Source organism: Cotesia glomerata, linkage group LG6, assembly GCF_020080835.1.
Source record: "Cotesia glomerata isolate CgM1 linkage group LG6, MPM_Cglom_v2.3, whole genome shotgun sequence".
Lineage (NCBI taxonomy): Eukaryota > Metazoa > Arthropoda > Insecta > Hymenoptera > Braconidae > Cotesia > Cotesia glomerata.
Window position 1 is genome coordinate 22,457,714 of NC_058163.1, and position 23,435 is coordinate 22,481,148.

At 28.9% G+C, this 23,435-nt stretch overlaps 1 protein-coding gene and 1 long non-coding RNA gene across 3 annotated transcripts in view; one reads left to right on the top strand and one right to left on the bottom strand.

Moving 5' to 3' along the window:
* LOC123267627 (zinc finger protein 37-like) overlaps nucleotides 1-23,435 on the top strand; it is a 101,262-nt gene that overhangs the window by 8,069 nt on the left and 69,758 nt on the right. Inside the window, exons 1-2 of one of the 2 annotated variants that reach the window (XM_044732346.1) lie at nucleotides 7,827-8,189; nucleotides 9,299-9,823. In XM_044732346.1, coding sequence (XP_044588281.1) covers nucleotides 9,341-9,823 — 483 coding nt within the window. In that variant the 5' untranslated portion in view covers nucleotides 7,827-8,189; nucleotides 9,299-9,340. Of the gene's footprint in view, nucleotides 1-7,826; nucleotides 8,190-9,298; nucleotides 9,824-23,435 lie in introns of those variants that run through there. The other variant, XM_044732347.1, reaches the window with a different exon arrangement.
* LOC123267628 lies at nucleotides 158-5,774 on the bottom strand. Its single transcript, XR_006510087.1, has 4 exons — nucleotides 5,742-5,774; nucleotides 2,390-2,709; nucleotides 1,867-2,294; nucleotides 158-512 (listed from the first exon to the last, which is right to left on the bottom strand). It is a non-coding gene; the product is annotated as an uncharacterized LOC123267628 (long non-coding RNA).

Consider the following 23,435-nt stretch of genomic DNA (forward strand, 5'->3'; position numbering starts at 1 on the left):
TTTTATTTTAATAATTTAATAAAATCTTCAAAATTATTTACTTGATTCAAATTAATTTTTTTTCTGTGAACAAAAGAGATCAAGAGAGAAGAAATAAATATTTTTTATTACTAAATAAGACATACATAGTAAATCTTTATTCTCTCTTACTCTCTATTCTTACCTTTTCTTTGTATTATATGTATGTACTTGTACAGGATAATATATATTTACCACCTTTATCCGTATGTATTGTGTCTTGAGTCTGTATATCCATGATCTCACTACTATAATACAATATATGTAGATGTACTATGTACTAATACATAATATTCAATACATCTAAGCTTGTCGTTTACGAAGCCTTTGTATAATCACGGCTTTTCCATCGATACATCAATACCAATGATCTAGAAGTGTCTTACGTCATAAGACATTCACGACAATAATTGCTTTCCCATCATATCAAGTTGCCTTATTTTATTATTTATGTACATGGATGTAAATACCTTTTTACAAATGTAAAACGGAAACTGTAAAAAAATATATATACTAATTATTATATTTAAATGGAATATTTAAATTTTTATAATTTTATGACTAACCATTAGCTATATTTTTTTATGACTCAATAGTTATTTAAATAATTATATAATAAGTGTACTTGAAAGTAAACAAAAGCTTAAATTAAATTTTAAGCTTTAAATTAATTTAATAAGTAGCTGATCTAAATTTTAATAAAAATTATTTATTTATTGCATTAAACAATTACATTTGTTTTTAGCAATGGAAAGCAATATATACAGTAAATAAAAAAAATAAAAAAAAATATATATGTACATCTCTGTGTGTAAAATATAATAACAATGACAATTATGTGGGAATAACAAGACAGGATCTATATTGATGAGCAAGTTAGAGATTTAAAGCTCAGGAATTTTAATAAAAATAAAAATTGCCTCATACACAGAAAGAACAAGATGACACTGAATATTATCCCAAATTATACTGAGTGAAAAAAAAAAATTCAGGTAGTAGCTAGTATAATCCAGATAACAATGAGCATAATCCAGATTACAATGAGTATAATCCAGATATCACTGAGTATAATCTGTACAGAAAGAAAAATTTCTTGACTGGAGAACAAAATTCTTGGCTCAAGAAAATTTTCGGATGCCTGAAGGAAGACCGAAGTTGTGTTGGCCGAAGTAAAAATTTTTTGAGAAATTCTATTCTTGTTAGAAGTAATTTTTTCTTAATTCAAATTATCATAAATACTTGATACAATAAATTTTTATATTTGATCAAGATTTTTAGATACTTTAGGGAAGCAGCGCCACCTACTTCAGCTGAGAAAAAAATTTTCTCACCTTGAGAAAATTTTTCTCTTGAATATTTGATACCCATTTTATATTATTTTAGCGAGCAATTATACATATTGAATGAAAAAAAATGATGAAATATTATTTGATCTTCCCATTTGACATGTTAATCAATAAAAATATTAATGAAAATTTACTTCTATCTTTATATTTAATTTTTTGGAGCAAGAGAGAAATTTTCTCAAGACAAAAAAATTTACTTCTATCAAGAACTAAACTTTTTGAAGCAAGAGGCTGAACTTTCTCAAAACAACAAGATTTTCCTGACTTAAATAAATTTTCTTGGATCAAGATACGTATTTCTTAAAGCAAGAGAATTAATTTTGTTGGAATAAGTGAAATTTCTTGTCAAAAAAAAATTCTTTTTACTCAAGAAAATAATTATGAAGAAAAATATTTTCTTGACTCAAGTGAACCTTTTTTACTGTGCAGGAATTTTAATAAAAATAAAAATCGCCCCATAAATAAAAATAAAAAATGAATCACAGATTACGTTGAAACTTACTTGATATTTCCTTATAGAACATCACTGCAAGTTTCAAGGAAATAGTATCTTCAAATAATTAATCTATTTAAGTAATAGTTCAAATGTATGATCAGATATTTCCTTTACTGGTTAAATGTTAGCTTCTGAAGACATTTAAAAAGCAAGTATTTATACGGGGTGTTATTCATTCGGCTCATGAGGTGGTTACATGAGAAAAACCCCCGGATAATTGGTGAAGGTCATGTGAAATATCTGCACTTTGTCGAGTGCAATCGTTGAGTTTATAAAACTTGAAAACCTATATAGAAAATAGATAATAAATCGAGTGGTGATGCCTGATGCTAAGCTTGAGAGCCATAGAATAAACGTTTGATTTCACAATCCCAAAGAGAAAGGGAATCTTTTGCGCCTTTCGCGCCTTCTCCACGGGGATGCCGCGTGAGTATCTGCAATAATAATAAATACCTGTTTTACTTATTCTATCCTCTGCAGCAGCTACTCGTGTGTATACAACAATTATCTTATGCATTTATATACTTACATATATTTAATCTCCTTAAAATCATCATCATCATCATCATCATCATTACCATCATTATTATCGTTCTTTAAATTGCAGGTTTTAAAGAACAGTCAGGGAAAATAGTCGGCAATTACACCGATTTCTTATTTTCGATGGTTAAATCTCAAAGATTTAGCAACCAGCACTCGTCTTCGCTGACGTAAATTCAGCGTTGGCGTATAGTGACCATGGATTCGTTGTCTTCACTCCGTTGTCGCAGCTCTTTGGTATATTTAGATTCTCTCCCACTCGTTAGATCCGTATGAATTAAATTGACGTGAACGTTTTTTTCAATTATTCTGACAATTTTTATTGGTAAATATTAATTGATGCTTTAAATTTTGAAAAAATAAATTAAAGAAGATATAAATTGTTGAGGAAGAAATTTAAAAATTTTATATAAATACATTTTTGTCTAAAATAATTTTTTTTTTATATTTAAAAAACTAGATAATTCTAAAAAATTTATAAAAACGAAGTAATGTAAAAAATTGGTTAATGTTGTTGAAATTGAATTAAAAAAAAAATTAATTATTAAAGAAGAAATTAAAAAATTTTTACATAATTGAGTTTTAATAAAAATAATTTTTAGTAAAATTTTACAAACTAGATAAACAGAAAATTTATAAAAAAAAAACAATGTCAAAAATTTGTTAATATTATTAAAAAAATGAAAATTATTTATTATAGAAAACATGCAAAAATTTTTTACAAATAAATTTTCAGAGCCTTTTACATAATTGAGTTTTAATAAAAATAATTTTTAGAAAAACTTTGAAATTAGATACAGAAAATTTATTTTAAAAAAATGTCAAATTCTTTTTTTTATATTACTAAAAAAATTCAAAGAAGATATTAATTATAAAAGAAAAAATCAAAAAATTCCACCTTATTAAATTATAATTAAATTAAAACTATAGTTTTAGTGAAACTTAAAAAACTAGAGAAACAGAGGATGTCAACAATATTATTAAAAATCTCCAAAAAAGACATTTAAAAATAAATTTTAAAGATAATACTAAAGTTAGTGTTATTTTCAAGTTTTTTACAAAAGAATTTTTTTTTTATTTTTTAAATAAAACAAAACATAACAATTCTTAAATGTCAGATGACAACCATAGTATTTAAATATTAATCAATAATTATGAAAATTAAGTGAACCGACATCTAAAAATTTTTTATAATTTTTTTTTTATAGAAAAAATTATTACTTACAAAAAAAAATTTCATTTGTAAAAAAATTGAAAAACTATGTGCAATTTTTAAAAAATATTTAGTTCTAATTTAATAATTAAAAAAAATTAAAAACGTTGACTAACTTTATTATTAATCAATAATTATGAAAATAAAGTTAGCCGACATCTAAAAAATTTTATGATTTTTTTTATTAAAGAACTATTACAAAAAAATTTTGTCATTTGTTAAAAACTTCAAAAACTCTAAGTGCAATTTTTAAAAATATTTTTCAGTTATAATTTAATCAATTAAATAAAAAAAATCAAAAATGTCGGTTAACTTTATCATTGTTCAATAATTAATGAAAATTAAGTTAGCCGACATTTAAAAATTTTTAGAATTTTTTTTTATAGAAAAAATAATTACAAAAAAATAAAAAAAAATTTTTCACTTGTAAAAAACTTTAAAAACTGTAAGTGCAATTTTTAATAAATATTTTTTGTTCTAATTTAATTATTAAAAAAGTTTGGAAAATCCAAAAGTGCACGCCTCATAACGATCATTCATTTTTTAAGAAAAAATAAATTGTGTAACTGATAAAAAAAAAAAAAAATTATAATTAAGTAATTTCTTACAGAGTATTTTTTTTTTTTTAAATATCAGTGCCCTTTTTTCTTGTTATATGCCCAGCACGCAGTCTAAAAAAATCTAGCTTTATCAAGTGGCGCCATAGTTTTCACGTGACAAATAAGAAAAATTCGTTTGTCTTTGTACGGTTATATCGTAATAAATTTTAATAAAAATTTAATTTAAAAAAAAAATACGTAAACTAGGCTACTGATATGAAATACGGACCCAGTTCATCGCATTCGTAAACTAATAAAAAAGGTCCGGTCTTGAAATATCAATTTGTTCGGGAGTAATCGTTGGTATATCCAAAATGGGGTGACATCAGGACGTCCACGTAAAATTTTTTTTTTTCAAAATAGCAACAAGAAATGATTTTAGAAAGTAAAAGATAGTTTAATTTAAGTTTTTTCTTGGTGTACATCTACTTATATTATTGTATAAGTGCAATATGGTTGTGATAGAGACATTTAAAGATCACAAAATTGCTTGACCTTGACGAGTCGAGTATAAAGGACAACCTCACGCGCTTCGCGCTATGAGGCGTGCAAAAAAATAAAAAAATTAAAAACGTCGGCTAACTTTAGTAACATCAATAATTATCAAAAAAATTTCAACCAAAAATAAAAAACGTCGTTTCAAAACACAAAGAGAGAGGAATGATAAGCTTAGGGGGCGTCCATTAATTACGTGAGGTGTTCTAGGGGGGGAGTGGATCATGCTAAATCTTACCAAATCTCACTTAGGGGGAAGGGGAGGATCTTAACAAATATCACGTAATTTTTTCTCTAGCAGAAAACAGTGTAAAATTGCGTGAAAAAGTATTTCTATAATAAAATATGGCCAAATTTGACACAATAGTGTTTGTCGTATTCGTCTGAACCCTGCAGAGCAGCAAAGTAGCACTCGATTGTTTAATTTGATTATTGATCGATAGGATTCACTAATTTTTTAGGTATAGATTTCTTTAGAAATCTATCGGTGGTAGCCGGTCTCATGTCGTAATTTTAATACAATTTTGTCATAATATGTTTAATTATCTTCAATTTAAACTATTGTTCGTCGACTTTTAATACTTTTTTCAATTTATTTCGTAGTTGAGAAAATTCAAAAAAAATCAATAATAAATTAAATTTTAGCTTTTATCATCAAATGACTTTTATATGTAAAAAATCCTATTTTTTAGGTAGATGTCTTTAAATATCTATTTGCTGTAGTCAGTCTCATATCGTTATTTGCAAAAATATAATAAAAAATAAATTTTAGGACATTACGGCCTTTTAATAACGTGTTTTTTTCAATATTCAAACAAGAAATCTACCTATCCATGTCGGGTGTATCCGAATGGCACTTTTTTTTCTCAATAATCCAACCCGTTTACAACCAAAACATAAATTTTGAATAATCTCGCGTGAGATTAGGGGAGGGGGGAGGGAGTTGAGGAAAATCTTACGAAATCTTATCAAGGGGGAGGGGGGGTTAAAAAATTCTCAAAAATGCCTCACGTAATTTATGGACGCCCCCTTACCTGTGCAGAGTGAACTCCGTACTAATAAAAAAAGTTTGGAAAATCCAAAAGTGCACGACTCATAATGTTCATTTAATTATGAAATATAAAAAAAAAAAAAAAAAACTTAAGTCGTTCAAAATTAATTGCCGAAAAAACAGCTGTAGTAGGAAGGTACTGCACAAGCGCCCCTGGTGGAATAAAATGTACATAATATCTATAGATATAGATATATCACCATCCATGTTAATTTTACATGGATATATATAGATATACAGTCTTGTAGTTTTCGTTTTTTATTAATTGCAATTAAACGACACTGAATTAATTAATCATTCGCATTCAGTGACCTACAATCGTCGATTAGAATTTTTTTAAAAAAAATTTAACTCAAATAATGGATTTTTTCACAAGTTACAGTGTTTCCGGGTTTCACACATGACGGACAGGAAAATTTTTTGACCTATTTTGGTGTTTTTTTCCAATTCTATTGCAGTAAATCAATTTTTAAAAAGTATGAAATTAATCTCCATTAAATTATCTCGACAATAGTATGCAAAATATCTTGATTCCGTGAACTAACAAGGCTATAATAATAAAAATAGCCGCCAAAATGAGGCGAAAAAAATTTTTCGATCGTAAAGCACTCTCTGATGCTTCGCATCATGAGTCGTGCAAAAACATTCACAGATTCGGTAGAATCTGGCGCCAAGTTCCGTTCAAATCCGTTGTAAACGGAGCGCCAGACTACCGACTATGTTTACTGTAAGCAGAACGGTTTTTTGAGGCTGCGAAATTTTATTTAATTCTACGGTACTTTTTTTACCCAATTTGTTTATCATAACAGTAATTCATAATTTATTTCACCGTATTAATTAATTATATTCACTTATAACAATTTATTTACTTGAAATTATTAAATTTTATCAGCACATACTATAGCTCGCTCACAAATTTCGATCCTGACTTTTTTTTGATGGAGAAAGGTCAGCGCCACAGACTAGATAAAATAAAAATGTGTAGTAATCCTCCTATAGATAAGCAACTACAGTTAAAAAAAGTAATTCACAGCTTACATTTACGGCCGCCAGGGTGCACTGGAATTACATCTACATGAACTGTAGCTTCAAGGGGATAGTTTGCAGTAAAAAATGCAGTCAACACGAGATTTAAGTTGTTATCAATTTTAAATTTTCATTATAATTAAAAAAATACTAAAATCCGAACAAAAACAGTTTCACTGTAAAAAAGTCGCGCCAAGTCCACGTTCATAAGACTATTAGGAAAAAAAAAATTTTTTTTTTCTTTACAAAAACATACAAAATAAAAAAATTAAAAAATCCAAGTAACCGATATGATTGTTTATGATTTTCGGAAATTAAAAAAAATTTTATTGTAAATTTAAAAATAAAAAAAAAAATTTTAGAACGTACTTGGTGTGCGTCATTATGTATTTCAATTTTTTTAAAGTCCTAGTAAATAGATTTTACGAATTTCATTAAAAGTAAAATATTTTGCAACCACGCACACTAAATACGTTCTAAAATTTTTTTTTAATTTTTAAATTTACAATAAAATTTTTTTTAATTTCCGAAAATCATAAACAATCATATCGGTTACTTGGATTTTTTAATTTTTTTATTTTGTATGTTTTTGTAAAGAAAAAAAAAATTTTTTTTTTCCTAATAGTCTTATGAACGTGGACTTGGCGCGACTTTTTTACAGTGAAACTGTTTTTGTTCGGATTAGTACATACATAAAAACATAAATATATATGCAATGAGATTCTCAATAGTAAATATATAATATAAGAATTAAATTCTTCCAGAAGATATCCATCTGTGTGAGTATTACATTATAAATACATATAAAAGTTGAAAGTTGAGCCCGATGGCCGCCTAGGCTGCGTGGAGCTCGTGGAGCTCGCGCCCGGGGCGTCAGCGTGAGCGTCAGCTCCGGAGACCCTTCCTCTGGTGCTTAGTTGGGTTTGCGGTTCTAGTGGGTCCTGGTACTGGTTGCCGGGTACTTGTTGCTTGCTGGTGGCATACTCACCTCTGTCCTCAACTCTTCAGCGCACTGAATCTCCCGTACGTAGCTATACTAGTACTAGCATACAACATACATACTACATACGTATATTATACACGTTTAGCGTTTAAAGTTGAGTAGAGCGTTGTTGGGTTGTCTCCTTACCTTACTACACTCCTTGGAGTATCGGGACTGGGATAGGATTGTATTGGGGAGAGTGAGGAACGCTGGCTACGTCGTACGCCAAGGCGAGACGAGCACCAGTTACCGCGGAGCCGTTGCCTTGACGACACACGCGTGTGTTGACGCATGCGCCTGGGTTCTACGCGGTCAAGTCTCGCTCGGTTAAGTGTTTGTTTATTGTAAACGATACAACACCTCCAAGAGGACCGCAGCTACTTGTGTGTATTTCTTCAATTGTTTTATTATAATTCCACCAAGGTGCTTTTATTTTTTTTTTACACATTCATTATTTATTAATTATAATAAACCTGTCAAAAAAAATTATTATTATTTTTGTGCTATATATAATATAATAATAATTATTTATATTCGTGAGTTTTGGACTCCTGTCATTGAACTTACCAGTGATTTTATGAAGAAAAAAAGACATGTCGTCGGTATTTGGTTAAATATTGTGAATCAGTGTCATTAATTTTATTTTTTGTGTTTAAAATTTATTTTTTTTTTTTTTTTAAAAAAGTATTTGTAAAATAAAAAAAATAGTTCTTACTAATGTGGACTTGACCAGTTTGGCACGTTTCCGGGGATTTAAACACCAGGAGACATGTTGCCATTTTTTAACGCTCGGGTACAATTGCATGAAAGTGAGAATTGTTAAAAAAAAAAAAATAAACTAGATACTTGACATGTGCTAAGACGGTAAAAGTGTCAAAGTGTTTTGCGTCGATTGTTTTTGTTTTATTTTTTAAAAAATTATAACCTAAAAATTAATTTTTTTACAAGAGACAATTTTTTTTGATAATTTAAATTTCTTCTTAAGTTTTTAACCTAAAAACAATAATATAATAATTAATAAAAAGTTTGAGTTGAAAAAAAAAAAAGAATAATTAATAAAAAAATAAAATTCAAATATAGCAATTAATACAAAGTTTAGGTTGAAAAAAAAAAGAGTTATTAATGAAGAAATAAAAACAATAATATAAAAATTAATAAAAGTTTTGGTTGAAAAAAAAAAGTAATTAATAAAAAAATAAAAATAATAATATAATAATTAATAAAAAAGTTTGAGTTGAAAAAAAAAGAATAATTAATAAAAAAATAAAATTAAAATATAGCAATTAATACAAAGTTTAGGTTGAAAAAAAAAAGAGTAATTAATGAAGAAATAAAAACAATAATATAAAAATTAATAAAAGTTTTGGTTGAAAAAAAAAAGTAATTAATAAAAAAATAAAAACAATAATATAATAATTAATAAAAAAGTTTGAGTTGATAAAAAAAAAAAAAAAAAAAGAGTAATTAATGAAAATTTTGGATTGAATAAAAAAAAAAAAAATAATTATTGATGAAAAAATAAAAATTTGCAGTGTGGTAAGCGGAAAAAAATTATACTTTTGGGTGTCAGTTGAATGGTTCCGCGGGAGGCCGCCCTTGAGAGTGTCTGGGAGCATCCAGAGCCGGAACAGCGAGGCTTTTACGACTCGCCGCCCCCCCGGATGGACGTGAGCGTGTGCTGCTTGCAGCCCAGCGCCGGCTCGGGGGTCCAGCACCCTTCTTCCTCGACTCACCACCACCAGGCTCATCACATAGGGCACCACATCGGGGCCCACCACCACGGCCATCATCATCTCAATCACGTAACACACGGGCATACTCATAACAACCACGGTCACGGGCATCACCACGTCCAGAGTGGCCTCCCGTCCGCGGGCCAGCCGACGATTCACCCGACTTATCAGTATGCTGATCAAATAGTCCCCGATCGGGGTCAGCCCGATGGACTTACGCTGGTCAACGGTGCCCAGGATGCTTGGCAGCAGAATGCTTCCACCGGCGCGACAGGGATACCCAATGCTACTACTTATATTGACTACTCCTGGCTGCAAATGCAGGTAAGTTTCTTTTTTTTCTTTTTTTTTTTGAGATGCTAATTTTTGTAATGTGAAATCTAGGAAATTGCAGATTAATGTTCTGTAAAACCCTCATTCAGAAAGATGATTTGGAATGATTACCTTTATGTTAAATGTATATCTGTATATAGTACTCAAATCAAATGCTTTTAAATTATTTCAAATCATTTTAAATCATTTGAACTTAGATTTCTTAATCAAGGATATTAGGTAGAATATATATGACAAATTTGTCTTCATGATGATTGATAAATTTGTCAATTGACAAATTTGAATTTTCTGCGAGTTCAATAGATAATTTTTTTGGATATAAACTTTTGTTGAATTTCTGCTGAAGATATTTTAGTCTTTGAAAAGACACTGAAAGAAAATTAGTTTAAAAAATTAATTTTAATAGCGAATTAAATTAAAAATTATAAAATTATTTTTAATGAGTTTAAAAGAAGAAAAGAATGATTGACAAAAAATTCATTTTATTGTAAAAGAAGCCAAGTGTGGTTTTTTAAAATGTATTTTAATAACTTTATTTTTATAATTAAAGAGTTCTATATTTCAAAGCCATTATCCCCGATCCAAATTGATGTTAGACTAATTTTTAATTTTTACATTAAATTTTTATTTATTAAATTCTTTAAATTGTAATTTTTACTTATTATTCTTTTACTCAGTGAGACTATAACACTTTTGCTTAATCTTAAATTAAAATAAAGATTTTTAATTGTTAGATATATTCACCCAAGGATGGTATGAGTGCTCATACCGACAATAATGTGTGAAAATAAATAATAAGTAAAAATTAAAATTTAAAGAATTTAATAAATAAAAATTTAATGTAAAAATTTAAAATTAGTCTAACATCAATTTGGATCGGGGATAATGGCTTTGAAATATAGAACTCTTTAATTAGTAAAAACACCGATCTTCGGAAAAAATAGTAAATTTATTTTTATAAATATCTATACAGAAAAAAAAATGTTAAACTAAGAAACTTTCCTTAGTTTAAGTAAATTTTACTTGATTAAAAAATAGTTTGTCTTGATTGAAGACAATCAAACTTTTCAAAATTATTTTCTTGGTTCAAGAATTTTTCTCTTGATTCAAGTTAATTTTTTTTTTCAGTGTAGTCTTCTAAAAGACACTGAAAGAAAATTAGTTTAAAAAATTAATTTTAATAGCGAACTAACTTAAAAATTATAAAATTATTTTTAATAAGTTTAAAAGAAGAAAAGAATGATTGACAAAAAATTCATTTTACTGTAAATGAATCAAAGGGTGGTTTTTAAAATGTTTTTTAAAAACTATTTTTATAAATATCTAGGGTAAAAGATCCCAGTAGTGGCGGGGATCCCATTACTGACATTTTCTTTAATTTTGGTACTTATTCAATTAATGAAATCATTAATTTCTATTATGATTATATTATTTCTAATCTTCAAGACCTTTAGATCAAAAAAAATTTTTAATTTTTACTCCAAGTAGAACATTTTTTCATTGAAAGAAAAAGTGCCATTAATAGAGCTTAGAGGTGCTACTAATAAGGTCTTTTATTTTAATAATAAAATATTGAATGTAATTTTATCAAGCATTCTACACTCATTTTGCAATAAAATTAATTTTTTCTCAATTACTTTACTTTTATTCAATACTTATTAAAGAACATTCTATTTTCTGACTTTAAGCCTCTAAAAATTTGATTAAATGTCAGATAAGTTTCTTCAGAAGCGATGAAAAAAATTTTTTTATACAAAACTTAATATTTTAAACTTAACTTTCTTATAGCGAGACGATTTAGCGACTTCGCGCCATTTGTTGGAAATTTTTAATTCTAAATTTTATTAAAAAATTATAAATTGACCTATCAAATAAAAATTACATTTTTATCTAAAAAAATTTTTTTTAGTCATCATAAAAATCTGTAAAATTGTGAGTTTTTTTTTTAATTTATAATCTTTAGCTTCAGACTTTACTCCATAATAAAATAATTAAATTGAAAGGTGAAAAATGAAAAATGAGCGTTATAACTTTTGATTAAAATCCAAAACGTATGATTTACTCTAATTAGATACAGTCTCCAGGATAAATGAATTCATGATTCTCAATTAGCGATCATCAATCATAACCACTCGTGGTGACTGTTAACCAGGATTGTGTGAGGAAAAAAAAGTAAATAAATTAATAAATTATTAATAACTGTCATTGCAATTTATAAAAAGATAATAACGTAGTGCAGCAGTAATGTAATTTAAAATGGTCCGTGATGCTGATTATTGATATGAGGAGTATACGGGCAGCATGAATGCGTGTACGTGAGGACGGGCGTGAAAGCTCCTTAGAAGAGAATGCGGAACGTCCAGCTCGAGTACCGACAAAAAATCCGTACGTGTCGGGAGGTGCTCGCGTATATCTCCGAGTACTGTACCGTCGAGTACTCTCCAAGCCCGGAGATGAGTACCGGGATGGGATAGATGCGTACACTGGAGGCTTGGGCAGAGGCAATTGATCATCACGATCTTTCCTCGGGTTATTTAGGTCAGGATTGTACGGTACTTGTGTCAAATATTTCACCTGCAATTCTAATGCTTCCTTTTATTTTCTTCGTATCATTTTATTTTCTCTTTTTTTTTAAATAACACTACTTTCGAATATTTTTTCCGACGGATATATTTTTTACAAAAATTGAAAATTTTTATTGAGTATTTTTTTTGTCTGCGTTAAAAGAAGAAATAATAAATTAAATAAAAAATATTGCTATAATTATTTTAAAGAAGAAATTAAAAAGAAAATTTAATGTAAAAAAATTTTTCCAACTTTTAGATTTTTAATTTTTGAAGAATTATTTTTAATAATGTTAATTATAAATAATAGAAAAGATAAATTTTTTTTCTAAATAAGATTTTTTTAAAATTAAGTGTTTAAATTTAGTAAATTTTTGATAAAAAAATATGAATAATTATCTTCTTTTTAAACATGAAAAAAACTTTTTTGGAAAATTTTAATTTTTTTTTGGAGCAAAAAATTTTGCTTAAGCCAAAAAAAATTTTATTTTCTTAAATATTTTTTAAAAAATTTTGCAGTGTCAAGAAAATTTTTTAATATAAAATTATTTTATTCTCAGTGTATCAGCAAAAATCAATGAAAATTAATTTAGCAGATATTTGATCATTTTAAAAATTTTTTTAACAAATAAATTATGGCAAAAAAAATTGGAGAAAAATTGACATGTAGAAATTGAAAATCCAATTTTTTAAAACAAATTTATTTGTTAAAAAAAAATTAAAAAATAGTCAAGCGACTGCTAACTTCAACGTCATCAAAAATCACTATAAAAAATTCATAAATACATATTTTGAATATTTTAAACTTAAAAAATAATGTAAAACATAAAAAGTTGGAAAAATCAGAATAACTTGAAAATATTTAAACATAAATAAGCTTGAAAAGTCGTACAAAAATAATTTATTTAATCTATAAAAGACAATATTTACGCATTACTTTTTCTCTCACAGTATGACAGCGTTGAAAAAACGTGAACGCGTAAACTCTTTGAGTGATATGGATAATGTATTGACTTTATAAAAGGCATCATAAAATAATAAGCCAAAGTAATGATATCTATTATTATGATGATGCTTTTTCAACTCGACTGCTGTCCGTCTTCTCTTTTTTATTTCACTTTATTGTCTTTTTCATCATATATATCTTCTCATACATTTATATGTATATACTATGTGCTCACATATTATGTATGTATGTGATACCAGGTATATAGTACACGATCCCCATACACGTGAAATTTATAATGTTGACAGGGTAAATATCCTTTGATACACCGTCTGTCTCTTGGGACACGCGTCGCATATTACAAACCACGGAATGGAATACATACATATATGTATAATATCTAATTGTATAGACACTACGCATCTCATCGCTTTTTAAACATAATAACTGTATTATATATTTTCTTTGTAATATATTCTTTTTCTTCCTAGTTTTCACGTTAAATTAAATTATCTAAAAAATAACTGTTTCTTAAAAAATTTTCCGGATGTGATGAAAACCGTGAAAAATTACTCAAAAACATTGAAATATTCAAACTTTCTAATATTTCAAAAGTCAACGTTAAATTTTAATAAAAAATACCTTAGTCAGAAAAGAGGTATTGATTTTTTAAAAAATCCCCCTGAAGATTGAATTACAGTGACATCAACTCGCAATATTGGGGTCGACGCTAATTAATTGAAATTGCTACCACTTACTTTCTTGCCTGACGTTGGCACACACGGGAATAGAAGTACACATGTGTGTTAATGTCCATAAAACAGAATTGCAAATAAAAGGAACAATGTAAATTCCTCGGGACTTTGACATGAAATATGTTTCGTATTTGCGAGCGAGTTTATATCAAAGATACAGCGGAAATTTGTTATTACAATATCCGGTTCCATGCTCGGGTTCACCTTAAGTTTGAGTCTTCAGAGGGTGGGAAAATCGGTGATATGTTAAATTAAAATTAATAGAATCAAAAATTCGTATTATTTTTACTTTATTTATACAATTCCTGCATTTAAGAGAAAAATTCTTGAATTAAGAAGATCATTTTGAAGAATTTCATTGTATTACAATCAATAAAGCATGAAAAAAAAAAAAAAATAGAAAAATTACATTTATAATGTAACGTAATATTACAGATTTTGTAAGAACTACATTGTAAAATGTAAATATTACATTGAAAGCTCTGAAAATTAACATTCAAAGTTTGAATTTAGAAAAATGTTATTTCAAACTGTAATTTTTCTAGTTTTGAATACGACGGGACACTTATTACTATTATTAATGTAATTTTTCGAGTTTTCTTTTTTCCGTGAGTAAATGTTTTTAAAAAGATTATTTTTTATTCTAAAATTTTTCTCTTGAATTGAGCTATTTTTTTTTTTTCAGTGTATTAAGGTAATACTACCGTTACCACAAGAGTCAAATCCCAAAACCTAATCTTATTTGATTAACGTAGTAGATTTCCCTATACTAAATCACGTTGGAGAAAGAGAGACAGAGATCAATTTTCAATGTTTTTTATTAATAAATATTCTCATATGCTTGGAAACCATACTGATTGTTATTAAATATGTTCTAGATGTTATTTTCTCTCGTTGTCTTAATTTTTATAAGAATCTGAATGTCCAGTTTTGTGAAATAAAATAAAGTCTTTGATTTTCCATAATGATCAATGGTAAAGGCAAAAATATGTAAATATTAATATCTTTTTTTCAAGACTCGCCAGGCTTCCAAAAATTTTACTGCTTAATTATGATATTATAAAGTACCAATATGCCAAATTTCATTAAATTCTGAACGTAAATTCTTAAACCGGTAGTACTACCTTAAAATAGACTCTGTACAACTTAAATACATCCTTGCTATAAAATCAATTGTAATATACACACTTAAACTTCCTCGAATTATCCAAAGCGACAATCTCCGACGTAATTGTTATAAAGAATCGATAAAAAGAAAGAAATTGAATGAAAATGACGAATATCTTTACAATTCAAAATTATTTAATAATTATGAAGATAATTTAAACACACTCTAATTGTGGAAAGTCGCTCATCAGAAATTGAAGCGCAAATTTGATTAAAAATGGCGGAAAATCGCCCAAGTTGGCAATCTTTCTTCATAAATTGAATAAAAACGAAAACCGAACAAGGAAGAAATGTAAAAAGCTTATAAATATGCACAAGCCGCTGGTTAATAACGTAAACGCAAGTGAACCTGAATATGAAGAGTGACTCATAATATCATGTCTTGAGAAGTCTCGAGTCGAGAGTGTTGGCTCATACTCTCGTCGGTATCGTAGAGTACGAGTGGGCTGGTACCAATCCAGCATTAAACATTAAACATTGAGCATTGAGCATAGCATTAGAGCTAAAAGTCGGCAAAATGTAAAACGTTAATCTCTTATACACATACTTATGCTGATACTCTCTGGAGACTCATATTATATATATACACACATTGATGAGTTGAAATGATACTCCTTTCTCCTTCATCCCACGCTTAAAACTTGCCAAACGGTCATGCAAGTAAACCTAAGACGCTAGTGTGTGCTAGTGTAGGTATAGTCTTGCTTATTCTTACATGCGGTATTATCTCCACTCGGGATAGAGCCAGCTCTCATCCCGACTCGGGCACTGCATATCGTACCGAATACAGATACACAGAATAGAGTACTACAGCCCAAGCGGCAATTGTATCCGCGAATAATGCATATGAGCAAGCCTACTCTGTCTGGCGAAACAAAACCTGAAATGCAGATGGCAATTATCGTTGATGATGGAGGTAAACAGCTTCATTAAGTAGTACACTACTTCATCCAGTAACTATAACTATAACTACAACTAAAACTACTACGATAGAGACGGATCTTAAGCGAATTAAAAAGCAGACCAGAATAATATCTTAACTAAGCCAAACTATGAACTAGTTACTGGATTAGCAGCTTAGCTCTGAAACGTTCCTGGTGAATTAGAGAGCGGTATTGGCCAACTCTGCTGAAAATTCCAGCTCAATCTTGGACTCATACTCGGCAGTGCATGCATTAGCACATTGCTCACGGCCATACAGGCAATTTAGTGTGTGTACCTACAATCAGAGGAATATATGTTAATGTTAATATCCATACACACATAGTATCCACATAGCAGAGAACAAGAGTGCACCAAACCAATGTTCCGGACAATTTACTCACGAAATTAGCTACAAAACGGTCGACCTATCTGCCCATCAGCCACTTCCGCTTCCTCCGCGGGTAAATAGATGGACGACCATTAAATGCTGAGAGTTGCCAAGAGTTATTGTTCACGGAGGCCACCATAATGGATTTTAGAGCTGTAAGAGCTTGGATATGCATACCGATTTATTACCCGACGTACATCGCATATAACACATACTGCTGCAGCTTCGCCCTTACTTGCAGCCCATTATTGTTATGCCTTCAGAGGAAAATCTGCTGTCACTCGGCATCTTGCCCAATGACGCTGCCTAAGCCCTACCCTGGTAATTAAGCCATCAAGTGTCGCTGGGTTGACAAGGTCGAAAATAGTTTTTGCTTGAATTTTAATTACAGATTTAGAAATGTGATGTGCTTGCGAAAATTAGCGAATCAAGATGAATTTGATGGGCAATTAGACATCGCTAAGAGGATAAATATAGAAGAGGATTCGGGTGGTTGGAGAAGGGAGCACGGAACGGTGTTTAGTCAGGAAACAGATATGATGCGCGTCGCGGAGCGTGAAACACCGAACGCGCCCATATACTCACGATTATATGCGCACTCGCACATGTAAATGTATTTACATTATGTTAGACGTGAATAATATATATTATACTGGGTACTATACTGTGTTTCCCTTTCTTCAACGATCACTGATCACCGATCGTCATTATCGTCCTGATTATCATTATCATTATCATTGCTGAGCGTGGGTGCTAGTTTTAGCGAGGGCGTTTGGGTTATTAAAATAGTTATTTCTTCTGTGTTCAATATGGCGGAGTTTCTTCGGTGATTGGCTAGAGGCTTTTATGGAAATAATTTATTGGAAAAATAGATGTTTAATGTATTAAAAATAGATTCATGATATGGAAGAGTATATTAAATGTGTTATTTACAATTAGTAAAAATTGGGGTTCCCTAAGGGACCATCTTGGGGCCTCTTCTCTTTATTATGTACATAAATGATATTTTTAATATTCTGCCTCCTAATGCTCTTGTATCATATGCTGATGACACAGTAGTTCTGTGTAGTGGAACTAATTGGTTAGTAGTCTCTGATTGTTTGTCTGATTGGTTGAATAAGCTAGATCAATGGTTAAAAGTCAATCAGTTAACGCTAAATGTTGATAAATCGACATTTATTACTTTTGGTTGTTATACTGACAGTGTGCCTACTAATTTTCATTTGTACATTAAAGATAGAGAGTTGAAAAGAGTTGAAAGTTGTAAATATCTGGGAGTAGTTTTTGATTGCCACATGAAATGGAACAAACATATTTCAGAACTAATGAAAAAACTCAAGTACTTTACCTTCCTCTTTTACAAATTAAGTAATTGGATAAACACATCATTACTGAAAATCATTTATCATGGTCTATTTGAAAGTGTTATAAACTATAGAATTATAGCCTGGGGAGGTGCATATGATAACACATTAAAACCTATTGTAAATCTACAAAATAAAATGTTAAGCAAAATAACAAATTCTGATGATATGTTAGGACCATTGAAGATGAAACAATCTTTCGTTGTACAAGCCGTAACCTATTATTTTTGTGAATGTAAAACTTTGTACTCTGATAGAGTAATCAATACAAGATCTAGACAGTTAACATTACCAAAAATTAATAGAACAATAAGTACTAAAAGTGCAATTTATATTGCAATTAAATACTTCAATTTACTTCCTAGTAATCTGAAAGAGCTAAATTATAATAAATGGTTAAGAAAGCATATTGTGAGGTGGATAAGATCAATAATACTTTAATTCATGATAAATTGTATTTATGTAAAAATTTTGTAAAATTATTCTTAATATACTCTGTACACTACTTACTTAGTTAATTTCATATTATGTATTAATTTTTATAAATGTATTATATTTTTCTGGTGTCTATGCACAGGTGCTTCTTGCACCTCTATAGAATGTTTTACCAGAAGTAAATAAATAAAATAAAATTAATGTGTTTCAATTGTTGTTAAAATATATATCAGGAAAAAAAAGCAATTGAAAAATTACAGCTTTAAAATGTTTTTAGAAATTTTATAAAAAATACATTTCAAAAAATTAAAATGACATTAAAAACTGTAAAAATAAGTACTTAGGATTTTGTTTTATAAAATTTTTTTAGTCACACACGGAAAAAAAAAGAAAAATTGCATTATATAATGTAAAGTTGCGCTTCATATAAAAAACTGGAAAAAATTTCAGTTTCAGATTGTAATTATTACAGATTTTGTAAGAATTAATTACATCGTAAAATGTAAATATTCCATTGAAAACTCTGAAAATTAACATTAAAAGAATGAATTTATAAAAATGTTATTTCAAATCGCAACTTTTCTAGTTTTTTATACGAAGGGACGCTTATAAGTTATAAGTTATAATTATTTATAATGTAATTTTTACAATTTTTTTTTTTACGTGTAGCTCCTTTTATTGCTACAGAAACTGTAATTTTAATATTTTCTTTTTTCCGTACAGAAAAAAAAAAAAAAAAAAAAACTTGATTCGAGAGAAATTTAATTAGTCCTAAGAATATTTTGATCTTTCTTATCAATTTTCGTGGCTTGAGTAAATTTTTTTCACTTTGTAAATGTTTAATATCGACGTTCTAATTAGCGAATTGTCTAACTCCATTTTAGAGAATCTTCCATTTGTACAAAAAAACAATTAGTTCAAAATTTATTATCACTTCCAAAAACCATTTAATATCATTAATATCTAATAGAGGTATAATATTTTAGTTTGGATCATTCAAATAATTTATAATTGAATTATTGCTACATCGAAATGTTAAAAAATCATCCCTTAAAAAGTAAGGAAGACCAATTGCTAATTAGACCGTCGATATACTTTAACATATTATTTTTAACACATTTTTGATGGACATTTTAACATAAATTTCTGATGTAATTTTTTCCATATAAAAAAGAGGGGGAAGTCATTCATTAAAAAGTTACCTTTACCCCTTTTACAGTTTCTGGTTGTTATTTATTAGATTGAGCGGGGACATTACACGATCACGGAGCTATGTAATAATGTAATCATTATTAAGGTTCAGGGCGTACTGAAGGGTGAAGAGCCAGAGCCAAAGACAAAGACAAAGAAGACAATTGACCAAGAGTTAGACTATGAAAAAAGCAAGAGAGCAAAAGCATACCTTAGGTACTATATATTATAACGGGCGATGCTTTTAAACGGTTGGTTCTATTTGCCATCAGCCAATTTTGAACCCCTCAATGACCAACATTACGAGGTATTTGTTCCTGAGACCTCTTCGGTTAATTTTCCCACAACATTACTTTAAAATCGTAATTAAGATCCGCTCTGAACCCCATCGTTTTATAAATTATAAAATTGAGTATTTACACAGTTGGCCAGTAACTTTACTTAACTGCCAATTCTCCATCGCTATTACTTATTAATAGTGGATGATAGCAATAGTTAACCGCTATTGCTGTGAATTGTGATGATGGTAATAATGAGGCCAAGGTATGACGTACCAAGCTTGTTTATTGGGTGTATTTTAGCGGACAGGATACCGTATTTTTCGGCGATGCTTTGTCTGATAGAGCGATTGTCTTTGCCAGATACAACATAGCACTATTATCACCATCGCGATGTTCAACATTGAACACTTTGGTTGTGTTTTATTGTGATAATGTCTACAATGTTACAATGTTACAATGTATTACGCATCAGCAGTCGTGTTACTAATGAAAAAAAAGCCGTAAAAATACTCATGCAGCCGGCTTGCTGGGACAAAAGCTCGATGTGTCGAGTGGAGGTATTATTGTACATAATACATACCCAATACCTTCCGAGCAAGACTCATAGACAGTAACGACAGGAAATTACCCGGCGACCTTATTGTGTATTGTTGCGGTCCTTTGCTACACTAAATGACAACTCGCTCGATGGGACAGCTATCGACCTATATAAATGTCTACGAATATATACGTATATATATATGTGTCTTCAAACGATTACTTTTTATGGAGATTGTTTTCGTGAGCGGTGAGATTTACAATTTACATTTTAGGTACCGGCCTCATGTTTATCGTATGTGTTTTAGGGAGAAAGAGGAGACTGGAACAATTTATGCTTTCAAGTTAAATTACCTACGACTTGTTATTGTTTTACAATTCAATTATCATTTAAATTTAAATATTCTTTTGAACAATGATTCATTATAATACTTCTTCTTCACTGTGTAATAAAACTAATTCTGTAATTATTATGGGGAACAAGTGTTTCTGCTCAGGTTCAGGGCAGTTGATCTTTTTACATATGTTTTTTTTTTATTTTTATTTATTCAGGTTTTAAAAATAAAAAAACATTTTTTTTAAACTTGGACTTTAGAGAAGAAAAAAAGAAAAATAGCGGATGTTTGAAAAAATGCTGGATTTTTTTGTTAATTTTCGCTAAGAATCTTTTAAAAATAGTAAATATAAAAATTTTTATAGAGACTTTAGAGGGATCGATAGAGAAAGTTTATAGCAAATTTCAAGTAAATTTGTTCATTAGAATTTGAAATAAGTCAAAGATTTTAAAAAAAGTAGTTTAGAAAAATTCGCACAGAAAAAAGGTTCACTTGAGTCAAGAAAATATTTTTCTTTCTAATTATTTTCTTGAGTAAAAAAAAATTTTTTTTTGACACAAGAAATTTCACTTATTCCAACAAAATTAATTCTCTTGCTTTAAGAAATACGTATCTTGATCTAAGAAAATTTATTTAAGTCAAAAAAATCTTGTTGTTTTGAGAAAATTCAGCCTCTTGCTCCAAAAAATTTAGTTCTTGATAGAAATAAATTTTCATTAATATTTTTATTGATTAACATGTCAAATGGGAAGATAAAATAATATTTCATCATTTTTATTCATTTAATATGTATAATTGCACGCTAAAATAATATAAAATGAGTATCAAATATTCAAGAGAAAAATTTTCTCAAGATGAGAAAATTTTTTTCTCAGCTGAAGTAGGTGGCGCTGCCTCCCTAAAGTATCTAAAAATCTTGATCAAATATAAAAATTTATTGTATCAAGTATTTATGATAATTTGAACTAAGAAAAAATTACTTCCATCAAGAATAGAATTTCTCAAAAAATTTTTACTTCGGCCAACACAACTTCGGTCTTCCTACAGGCACCCGAAAATTTTCTTGAGCCAAGAATTTTGTTCACCAGTCAAGAAATTTTTCTTTCTGTGTAAATAATTTCTTAATAAAAATATTTTAAAATCCTTACAAGTAAATTTGAAAAGAAACAGAAGAAATTGGTACAAAAATACTATTTTTCTTGATCTATTTGCTTGGCAATTGTTTTTCTACCGGGTCTGGGCCTATAACCTGTTGAACTTTATAATAGAAGACTTAAAGCCCCACAATAAGCTTCAAAAGGAGTTTTTCTTCACCGAAAGTCAATCAAAAGTTCAGAAACATCTTTTCACCCGCAATTTAATATTTAAACGGAAGTACGTAGACCCTAGACGTATGTTAGAAGGCATAAGACATCCAGAGTCCTAGTCCTCGTTGATTTCGCCGTGTCGCTGGTGGAACCAAACCTGTAAGGCTGTATAACACATTAGCATTGCGAGCTAGCACCGAGGCTGGATTGTAAAGCATTGGTATCTACTGTAATAACTGTGAAGTGGCGTCACGCCATCCATGCTAATGAGCCTCGATTTAATGGTGCGATGAGCCAAAGATACAACTCTCCTCTATTATATATATATATATATCCACGAACTTCTGGCTGGTTCATACCACCAGCTCATACTTTTTAAAAACATACTTTTTTATTCTACCCATTACCAGTCTTTTACTTCTACTTCCTCTTTCAGACCAACACATCTTAACTCTCTGTTCAAGACAAACGTTTCACCAATATTTCGTTATTTCGGGGAATTCCGCTGTTTATACCTTACACCTTGTTCCTTATACCTGCTCGGCCAAGTGTCCTCTTCTTCACCAAAAGTATTAATATTGTTAACAATGTTAATAAAAAAATAGTAGATTTTCTTGATTAATAATAAAATTTACAGTCCAAGAATGTCAGGACAAATTTTTAAATGCACACACTGCGTATTACGTGTACGAATTACTCTGGACAGTCATATATTCGTATATTCATATATATATATATATATATATATATATATATATATATATATATATATATATATATGTATGTATTTATGTTGAATAAAAAATTTACATGCGTTCCATCGTGTCTGACTGTTTGAATCGCGCTTGCTTGGCATGATTGCTACGCAGTCGAGGGACATTGTTATGTTGTTTAATGCGCGACGGTGCGCATCTTAAGACAAGTCTTCGTTCATCTTACAATATTGTTCCTGCCGTATGTTTGTTATTTATTATTTATTTTTATTTTCTCAGATTTTCAGAAAATTTTTTTAATTGATGGATTTAGGTGAAAATTTAAGTGTTTTTTCGGGAAAAGTTACAGTTTTTGTAGCGAAAAACTGAAAAATTTATGAAAATAAAATCATAAGTTAAGTTTTATAGTTTTGAATTTAATTTTACTGTTTTATAGTGTAAAAATTTGATTTTTCTAATTTTTGCTTGGAATATCGAATTTTTATAAATTGTAATTTTTTTTCTGTCGATATTTTGATGTTAAAATTTTTTGTCAAGAGTAAATATTCTGAATTACTAAATTTAAGCCGATTTTTTTTTATATATTTTAAACAACTCAGCAATAATCAAAATATATCTTAGAATACGGAAGGAACTCATGAATAAACACACAGAAAGAAAAATTTCTTGACTGGAGAACAAAATTCTTGGCTCAAG